At 54.2% G+C, this 9,220-nt stretch overlaps 2 protein-coding genes across 2 annotated transcripts in view; one reads left to right on the plus strand and one right to left on the minus strand.

The window, feature by feature from the left end:
- PLCD3 (phospholipase C, delta 3) overlaps positions 1-276 on the minus strand; it is a 23,706-nt gene extending 23,430 nt beyond the window's left edge. Inside the window, exon 1 of the mRNA XM_011940175.1 lies at positions 156-276. Within this exon, the coding sequence (XP_011795565.1) occupies positions 156-276 (121 nt within the window). The remainder of the gene's footprint in view (positions 1-155) is intronic.
- Positions 100-9,220, plus strand: part of ACBD4 (acyl-CoA binding domain containing 4) — an 11,869-nt gene continuing 2,748 nt past the window's right edge. Inside the window, exons 1-10 of the mRNA XM_011940137.1 lie at positions 100-163; positions 2,183-2,802; positions 2,961-3,085; positions 3,351-3,471; positions 3,543-3,627; positions 3,876-3,996; positions 4,226-4,312; positions 4,618-4,688; positions 4,770-4,845; positions 5,879-6,009. Of these exons, the coding sequence (XP_011795527.1) occupies positions 2,998-3,085; positions 3,351-3,471; positions 3,543-3,627; positions 3,876-3,996; positions 4,226-4,312; positions 4,618-4,688; positions 4,770-4,845; positions 5,879-6,009 (780 nt within the window). The 5' untranslated portion in view covers positions 100-163; positions 2,183-2,802; positions 2,961-2,997. The remainder of the gene's footprint in view (positions 164-2,182; positions 2,803-2,960; positions 3,086-3,350; positions 3,472-3,542; positions 3,628-3,875; positions 3,997-4,225; positions 4,313-4,617; positions 4,689-4,769; positions 4,846-5,878; positions 6,010-9,220) is intronic.

Consider the following 9,220-nt stretch of genomic DNA (forward strand, 5'->3'; position numbering starts at 1 on the left):
GCTCTGAGCGCGGCGGCGAGCGAAGAAACTTAGCAGCGCTGGAGGGAGTCGGAGGAGGCAGCAGGAGGTGGGGCGGGATGGGAAGGGGGCGGGGCCAGGGCGGTGCGGAGGCGGGGCCAGGTGGTGGCCTGGACCCTCGGAGCCTCAGCGCTCACCCCAGCTCGTGAGTCCGCCTCCCCTTAGTCCGGGCGAGCCTCTGATCTTGGCCGTGACGGTGACCAGAGCCCCCATGCTGCGGGGCTGGGGTTGGGAGCTGGCACCGGGGACGAGGGCCATCGTCTGGCACAGACACCCTCTCCTTCCCGGGGACCCTGACTCGAGGCGGACGCAGGACCCCCTCCTCCCCTTCCGCGTCCGCGTCGTGCCGCCGGCCTCAGCAGGGAGCCAGACCCGGGACGGGACGCAGGGCCGGGAGCGAAGGCAGAACCCCGGGAGCTGAGCCGCGCGAGACAGCTCGAACCCGAAGGGATGGGCATGGGGGTGGGGGAGGTTGGCAGTGACGTCATAGGATTAACCTCCCTGTGCCAGGCCAGGTGCTGCCCTCTCGGAGAGCCACAGGCTCGGAGCTGACGGACCTGGGAAGCGTGAGGCGGAGCCAAGCCTGGAGTCCCCAGCAACTAGTTCTGGGTTCGAGGCTTGGACAGGCCGGCACCCCAGCCCGGCACCTGCGATGTAGTTGTCCGCGACGTCAACCCGTGGGTGGGCATCCGCGTGCGGGTTCTGGTGGCCGAGTCGGGTGTGCACTTATTAATTATATGCAAGCACCAGAGTGCGTGCGCGAAGTGGGGACGTCTAGGTGGCAGCGTTTCTGCAGCCGGTGGCCTGGGTCCGGCAGAGAGATGGGCGCACACCGCCACTCAGCGGCGGCCAGCGGCGTGGCATCCTGCAGAGAGGCTAGTGCTCAGGGCCTGGATTTGCCACCTGCTTGCCCTGCTCTACCCTATCCTCAGATCTCCCACGCCCAGAGATTCCGCACTCTGGCTTGGGTCCCTACGCCTCTCTGGGGTCCTGAATTTTCTTCCTGATTATCGTCTTCGCCTTTGTACTTTTGATCCTGCCATTCCTTCCTCCAGGAACAACCCTTCCTTATTCTCCTGGTTTACTGTTCTGTTGTTGTTGTTGGATAAGCTAAGCCTACATTTCTTTTAATTGTTATGGATACTTAATAGTTGCAGAGAATTATGGAGATGCATGTGATGTTTTGGTACAGGTATAAAATGTGTAATGATCAAATCAAGGTAATTGAGGTACCCATCACCTCAAGCATGTATCATTCCTTTGTATTAGGAACATTCCAATTCCACTTTTAGTTATTTTTATTTGTATTTTATTTATTTGTTTATTTATTACAGACAAGTTCTCACTACTTGGTTGCCCAGGGTGGAGTGCAGTGGCATTATCAGAGCTCACTGCAGCCTCAAAGCAATTCTCTTACCTTGGCCTCCCAAAGTGTTGGGACTACAGGCCTAAGCCACCACGTCCCGTCCAGTTATTTTGAAATATACAATAAATTGGCCAGATGCGGTGTCTCACGCCTGTAATCCCAGCACTTTGGGAGGCAGAGGTGGGACGATCACTTGAGGCCAAGTATTGAAGACCAGCCTGGGCAACAGAATGAGACCTCTGCCTCTACAAAAATTGTTTTTAAAATAATTACTTTAAAAAGATACAAGACATTATTGGTAACTATAATCGTTGTATTGTGTTACCGAATACTGGATCTCATTCATTCTAACTGTGTTTTTGTACCCATTTCCCCCCCTCCCCAGTACCCTTCCCAGCCTCTGGTAACCATCATTCTGCAATCTACATTTTGCTTTTTTTTTTTTTTTTTTGAGATGGAGTCTCACTCTGTCGCCCAGACTGGAGTGCAGTGGGGCAATCTTGGCTCACTGCAATCTCCACCTCCCGGGTTCAAGCGATTCTCCTGCCTCAGCCTCCCCAGTAGCTGGGATTACAGGCACGCACCACCACGCCCGGCTAATTTGTGATTTTTAGTAGAGACGGGGTTTCACTATGTTGACCAGGCTGGTCTCGAACTCCTGACCTCAGATGATCCGTCCGCCTTGGCCTCTCAAAGTTCTGGGATTACAGGCATGAGCCACGGTGCCCGACCATCTTCCAAAACTCAGCTGTGATGTCCCACGCGTGACGACAGGACATGACTTTTGTTAATCCCCAGTGCCTAAACGTCTAAAGAGGTGAGGGGTTTGCCTAGGATCGGCCAGGCCTGGATATCAGCGAAAAGATGCGGATTTCCACCAGGGGGCGCTAGGACGCCACGACCTTTCACTATGTGCACCAGGGGGCGCTGCCGCCCGCCTTGGCCATCAAGGGCTGGGAAGTCCGACCCTAGGATTAAGCCCCGCCTAATTGGGAAAGGCTCTGAGAAACTATTTGCATTTTCTTGAAAGGGCCACGCTGAATGGTTGAGGTAGATAAGCCGACTGTGAAACAAGCTCTCTCATTGGCTTAAATTTCCCCCCTCGCTCTGTGTCGCCATCCCGGCCCTGCTGGACCCCGGGGACAGTAGGAAGCCGCGGGGTGGTGGCGAGAGAGGACCCAGGTGTCCCGGCAGTGGGCGCCGCAGGGCGCAGGCTGGGCCAAGGTGCAGGCGGCCAAGGTGGGAGACTGTTCGCCCCGCCCTGACTCCTCCTCTCTTCTCTGCCTGTGCAGGAGTTGGAGATGTGCAGCTAAAGAAAGCGCATCTGGGGACGGACACATCTGGCACTGCGGCCCTTGCCACCTGCCTCTCCACCCACCGAGGCCCTGGCGACCCTGGCCCCACCACGCTACCTTGAGGTAGGAAAAGGAGGCTCCTCAACCACAACTTCTGACCTCCCAGGGTGTCTCCCTCGGGCCTCTGAAGAGCTTAGTTTGCCCCTCTGGGAAGTGGATCCTTGGCTTATGGTGCCGGGGGTACCCTGGAGGCCCCCTCACACGAAGGCTGCTTCTTGCAGAGTCGCTCAAAAGTAGGGCCCCAGGGCTCGCAGCAGCATGGGCACCGAGAAAGAAAGCCCAGAGCCCGACTGCCAGAAACAGTTCCAGGCTGCAGTGAGCGTCATCCAGAACCTGCCTAAGAACGGTGAGGCTGCGGGGACTCGCATTTGGACTCGCATTCAGGACGCCTGGGGTCTGACTCTGAAGAAAGAATGGTCCTGATCACTGCAGTTTTTACAGACAAGCCCCTGCCTGAGCTGTCCTGGGGGTCCCCTCCACTTCCTGCCCCAGTCCAGATGCCCTGGGTGGGACCCATCTCCACCTCTGCCCTTTCCAAGCGGGGTTCTCCCGCCCCTCCGCCCCTTGGAGCTGGGAGTGATGTTCTGCCCTGGCTTCCCAACTCTGCCCAGGTTCTTACCGCCCCTCCTATGAAGAGATGCTGCGATTCTACAGTTACTACAAGCAGGCCACCATGGGGCCCTGCCTGGTCCCCCGGCCTGGGTTCTGGGACCCCATTGGACGATATAAGTGGTGAGCTCCCGGCTGGCTGGGCAAACAAGCCTCAGCTGTCAAGCAGCCCTCTCACAGCCCTCTGCCCCCAGGGACGCCTGGAACAGTCTGGGCAAGATGAGCAGGGAGGAGGCCATGTCTGCCTACATCACTGAAATGAAACTGGTGGCACAGAAGGTAGGGGCTGCAGGTTCCCTGTCCCCAGGCTCCTGGACAGGTGGCCTGCCCCTTGCCCTTCCAGTTCTGACCCTCACTCCATTTCCTAAACATGGACCCCCTCATGGGAATCACCACCTTCATGTTACCCCCAGCCCTGCCTATCTTTGGCCCCTGACTGGGCACAGGGTGGAGGTGTGTGACAGGGCAGGAGCAGGGCGGAAGGGACAGGAGGCCACTCCCTCCCCAACAGACCCTCTCCCCCACAGGTGATCGACACAGTGCCCCTGGGTGAGGTGGCAGAGGACATGTTTCATTACTTCGAGCCCCTGTACCAGGTGATCCCTGACATGCCGAGGCCCCCAGAGACCTTCCTGAGAAGGGTTGCAGGTCAGACTCCCAGGCTGGGAGCTCCAAAAGTGCTGAGTGAACTCGGGCTAGGTCTAGCCTGAGGTGGGCTGGGGGCAGAGGGCTCCAGGTGACATCCCTGTTAGAACCCCCACGCCCCCGAGAGGTGGATCTCAGGCAGCATCCATGGCTCATCCTGAATAGGGGCTTGATCACACTGGGAGGTGCCAACCTCTCCCCAGCCCCACCTCTGGGTGCTGTGTCTTGGCAGGTTGGAAAGACCAGGTTGTGAATGGAGATGCTGGGGCTGTTTCAGAGCCTCCCTGCCACCCCAAGGAACTGGCACCCCCAAGCCCAGGTGAGTGCTTGGGCAGGAGGGGTGGACCAAACCCAGGCTGGGGGAGGACTGGAGGGGAGAAGGCTGGATGCCACGCTGTGCCCTCCACAGACACTGAGACTTCCTGTGCTCCCAAAGGCAGGGACTGGGGTCTAGGATTCCTGTTCCAGGGCCTTGCTTCTGGCACCCATCTGTGCCTCAGGTGGTGATATCTCCAGTGCCTTGTATCTCTAGTGTCTCCTAAACAGGTGCTTCTGTCCAGTGCACACCCCTGCTCTCCCTCCACAGCTTCCCTCTGGGCAGTAACTCTACCAATCCCTCCACAGAGTCCCATCCGCCCAGAGACCTGGACTCCGAGGTTTTCTGTGATTCCCTGGAGCAGCTGGAGCCTGAGCTGGTGAGACTAGTCCCCATTCCCCTTTTTCCCACCCTACTGTGCTCCCACTCCCACCCTCAGCCCTCTGACTCATCTCAGCAGGTTTGGGCAGAGCAGCGGGCAGCATCTGGAGGAAAGCGTGATCCCAGGAACAGCCCCGTGCCCCCTACAGAGAAAGGTGAGCTCCTGCCCAACCTTTCACCCACTTCTGCCTTTTCTTGTGGTCTTGGCATCCCAGGCCTTCTCTTGGCTGCCTTTCTAGGGCAGAGGTGAAAGTCCATTGCTGGGCACTGAGCGAAAAGCCTCTGTCCAGGAAGGGCTGCCAATCAGCCAGATACCTGCCTGGGTAGGCAAAGTCCCCGCCCTCCCTCCTGTCCCCAAAGGGCACCCAGGAGTCTGTACCCTCTGCAGGTGCTGAGTAAGGCCAGCGGGATGGGAGTCCTAGCCCAGCTCTCCCACCTACAGCTGCACAGCCTCGGGAAGTCATCTATACTCTCTGGAACCCCCATTTGGAAATCTCAGAAGACAATGAGTTCTGCCCTCTTCCCTTCTAGAACTCCTGTTGTGTGTCAGGTCCTGTATGGACATTTTCAAAAGTATCTCCTTTATTCCTCTGAGCAAGCAGCCCTGTGAAGGAGATGACATCTTCTCCTAATTTTTAGATGACAAAATGATGCCCAGAGAAGTTAATGACTTTGGCCGGGCTTAATGGCTCACGCCTGGAATCCAGCACTTTGGGAGGCCAAAGCAGGCAGATCCCCTGAGGTCAGGAGTTTGAGACAAGCCTGGCCAACATGGTGAAACCCTGTCGCTACTAAAAATACAAATATTAGCCAGGTGTGGTAGGCACCTATAGTCCCAGCTATTCGGGAGGCTGAGGCAGGAGAATCGCTTGAATCCAGGAGGCGGAGGTGGCAGTGAGCCGAGATCATTGTGCCACTGCACTCCAGTCTGGGCAACAGAGCAAGACTGTCTCAAAAAAAAAAAAAAAAAAAGTTAATGAGTTGATCTGCGTCATAAGCGGCCATGCTGGGATTAAACCTCCAGCAGCCCATTACTCAGCTACATAGATGGACTTTGCAAGAATCACACTTGGTCCAGGGATTGGGTTGCACTCCCACACCTTCCTGGGCTTGCCCCAGCCTGCCGCCCCACTGCCCAGAGCTGAACTGCCTCCTGAGCCCCCTTCCCTGTGTGTCTGTGCACCGCAGAGGGGAGCACAGCGGGGCCCCAGGAGTTGGACGTGTGGCTGCTGGGGACAGTTCGAGCACTACAGAAGAGCATGCAGGAGGTGCAGGCGAGGGTGCAGAGCCTGGAGAGCATGCCCCGGCCCCCCGTGCAGGTGAGTCCCCCACCCCATCGGACAAGATGATGGCAGATTCTGGTCTCTATTCTGGGCTCCTCATCCAGCCACTTTTGTTTTTGTCCTCACGCCTCCACCTGCCCACATCTCTCTCCAGAGAATGGCGTGGCTCCTGCAGCAGACAGGAGGTGGGGGTGACGTGCTTCCACTCTCAGGGCAGAGTGGGCCGGGCCCTTTGCTGTTCTCCCCTCCCTCTGCCTGGAGAGAAGCTAAGCCTCAGGACTAATCCCGCGTGGGAAGGGTCATGATGTGTCTGCTCTGGGCACTGAGGATGCTGGTCCCTGTTGTCCCTCTGTCAGGTCTACCATTCCCAGAATTAGGATTTGCCCCAAATGGTTCAGCCCTTGCATCCCTCTCAACTCCTAGCTCTGCTTGCCCCTGACACTTGGGCTCCTGGGCTTCTGCAAACTAAATAACAGCTGCCATTGCTGGAGCCCCGCTAGGCGCCAAACACTCATGGGCATCTTCCCACTGAATTCACACAACAGCCCTAGGGATAGAGTTTCTTTTCACCTCCCTTTCAGAGAGGGAAACTAAGGCTCCAAAGGGCTAATTTGCCTGAGGGCACATAGCCTGGGAGAGCCTCTCTGAGCTGCTGTGAGGATTCAACCAGGCATGTTGGTGCTTCCGTGGTGCCCACCACACAGAAAGCCTTCTCCAGTCAGTTCTGTTGCTACTATTGCTGTTAATATTAACACTAAGCGATGGAGTTGGCAGTGGTCCCTAGTCTGTCTGCCTGCAAAGCTGGTACCCACCATTAACTGTGAGTGGGTCTGTTCTTGAAAAGCCTGAGGTGGTGGGGGCAGGAGAGGGCTGGATTCCCAGATGTGAGGGATCTCTAGGGTGACCTCTAACCCACTCAGCACAGCAGGGGTGAGCCCACAGCAGCAGGATTTCCTCAGATCCCCGATGGCTAACTTTTCAACACTGCCCCTCCTCCTCAACAGGGCTTGCTTGCTTTTCTTTTTTTCTGTTTTTGTTTGTTTGTTTGTTTTTTGATTTTGAGATGAAGTCTTGCTCTGTCGCCCAGGCTGGAGTAGAGTGGCATGATATCGGCTCACTGCAACCTCCGCCTCCTGGGTTCAAGTGATTCTCCAGCCTCCAGAGTAGCTGGTACTACAGGCGGCACCACCATGCCCGGCTAATTTTTGTATTTTTAGTAGAGATGGGGTTTCACCATGGTCCCCCGGATGGTATCAATCTCTTGACCTCGTGATCCACCCGCCTCAGCCTCCCAAAGTGCTGGGATTACAGGTGTGAGCCACCACGCCAGGCCCCCTTTTCTTTTTTTCCTACCATTTACTACTTTTAAATGTTGAAGATTTTAAAGTAGATTACAGGCCAGCATGGTGGCTCACACCTGTAATCCCAGCACTTTGGGAGGCTGAGGAGGGAGGATCTCTTGAGACTGCGAGTTCAACACCAGCCTGGGCAACATAGCAAGATCCTGTCTCAAACAAACAAACAAAAAAACAGATTATAAACATCATGATGTTCCACCCCGAAAGAGTTGGGTTCATATCTCTCAAAATAGGCCGGGCGTGGTGGCTCACACCTGTAATCCCAGCACTTTGGGAGGCTGAGGAGGGAGGATCTCTTGAGACTGCGAGTTCAACACCAGCCTGGGCAACATAGCAAGATCCTGTCTCAAACAAACAAACAAAAAAACAGATTATAAACATCATGATGTTCCACCCCGAAAGAGTTGGGTTCATATCTCTCAAAATAGGCCGGGCGTGGTGGCTCACACCTGTAATCCTAGCAATTTGCAGACCCGCCTGGCCAACATGGCGAAACCCCGTCTCTACTAAAAATACAAAACTTAGCGGGGCTAGGTGGCAGGCACCTGTAATCCCAGCTACTCGGGAGGCTAAGGCAGGAGAATCACTTGAAACTGGGAGGCAGAGGTTGCAGTGAGCCGAGATTGTGCCATTGCACTCCAACCTAAGTTACAGAGCAAGACTCCGTCTTAAAAACAAACAAACAAAAAAATATATCTCTGAAAATAAGAACATTCTACCTAGCCCAAACATCATATTACACACAATTATTAATTTCTTAATATCATCAAATATCCAATCTAAATTCCAATTTCTCCAGTTATCCTGAAACCACCATTTCCAACTGCTGTTTTTCCAGTCTAGGACCACACATTGCATCTGTTCCCCTTTCAATTCTCTGTTAATCTAGCTTAGTCCTTCTCCTTGCTATTGACTTGCTGACCAGTCTGAGCTGGTGTCCTATAGAATGTTCCACCTTTTGGGTCTAATTACATCCTCATGGGTGGTTCCTCGATATACATTTCCTATGAACTGGAGATTAGATCTAAACACTGGATTAGAGTCAAATTAAACATTTGGGCCGGGCATGGTGGCTCACGGCTGTAATCCCAGTACTTTGGGAGGCTGAGGCAGGCAGATTGCTTGAGCCCAGGAGTTTGAGACCATCCTGGGCAACATAGTGAGACCCTGTCTCACAAAATATATTTTTAAAAATTAGTTGGGCATGGACTGAAGCAGGAGGATCGCTTGAGCCCAGGAGATTGAGACTGCAGTGAACTATCATGGTGTCATTGCACTCCAGCCTGGGCGACAGAGTGAGACCTTGTCTCAAAAAAACACAAAACACAAAAAACCACAACATTTTGGACCAGACTACATCAGAGGTGATGTTTTTTCATGGCAGAGGACACATGCTATCTGGATGTCCCACCATTAGTAACTCTAGCATGGACCACTGGCATGGTTGAAGGGAGTCTGATCCCACCATTGTAAAGTCATGTTTTGCTCCTGCAGTCAGATAATATCCAGTCCCGCATCAACTCCATTTGCCAGTTTTTGACAATTGCTAATCCTTGCCTGAGTCAATAATTTAGTGATTGCCAAAAAAAAGCTGACTTTTAAATGCTATGATTCCTTTAACATCTATTAGCTATCATTTGTGTACTGTTTCCCTCATCATCTTGAGTTTCCCTGAAATACAGTGGAAAGGAAGGATAAATGCTTCATTCTTTCTCTTTAGTTATCTATTTTTAAAGTAAGAAATTGGGGCTGGGCGCGGTGGCTCAAGCCTGTAATCCCAGCACTTTGGGAGGCCGAAACGGGTAGATCACGAGGTCAGGAGATCGAGACCATCCTGGCTAACACGGTGAAAACCCGTCTCTACTAAAAAATACAAAAAACTAGCTGGG

The sequence above is a fragment of the Colobus angolensis genome, unplaced genomic scaffold, assembly GCF_000951035.1.
Source record: "Colobus angolensis palliatus isolate OR3802 unplaced genomic scaffold, Cang.pa_1.0 Scaffold187, whole genome shotgun sequence".
Lineage (NCBI taxonomy): Eukaryota > Metazoa > Chordata > Mammalia > Primates > Cercopithecidae > Colobus > Colobus angolensis.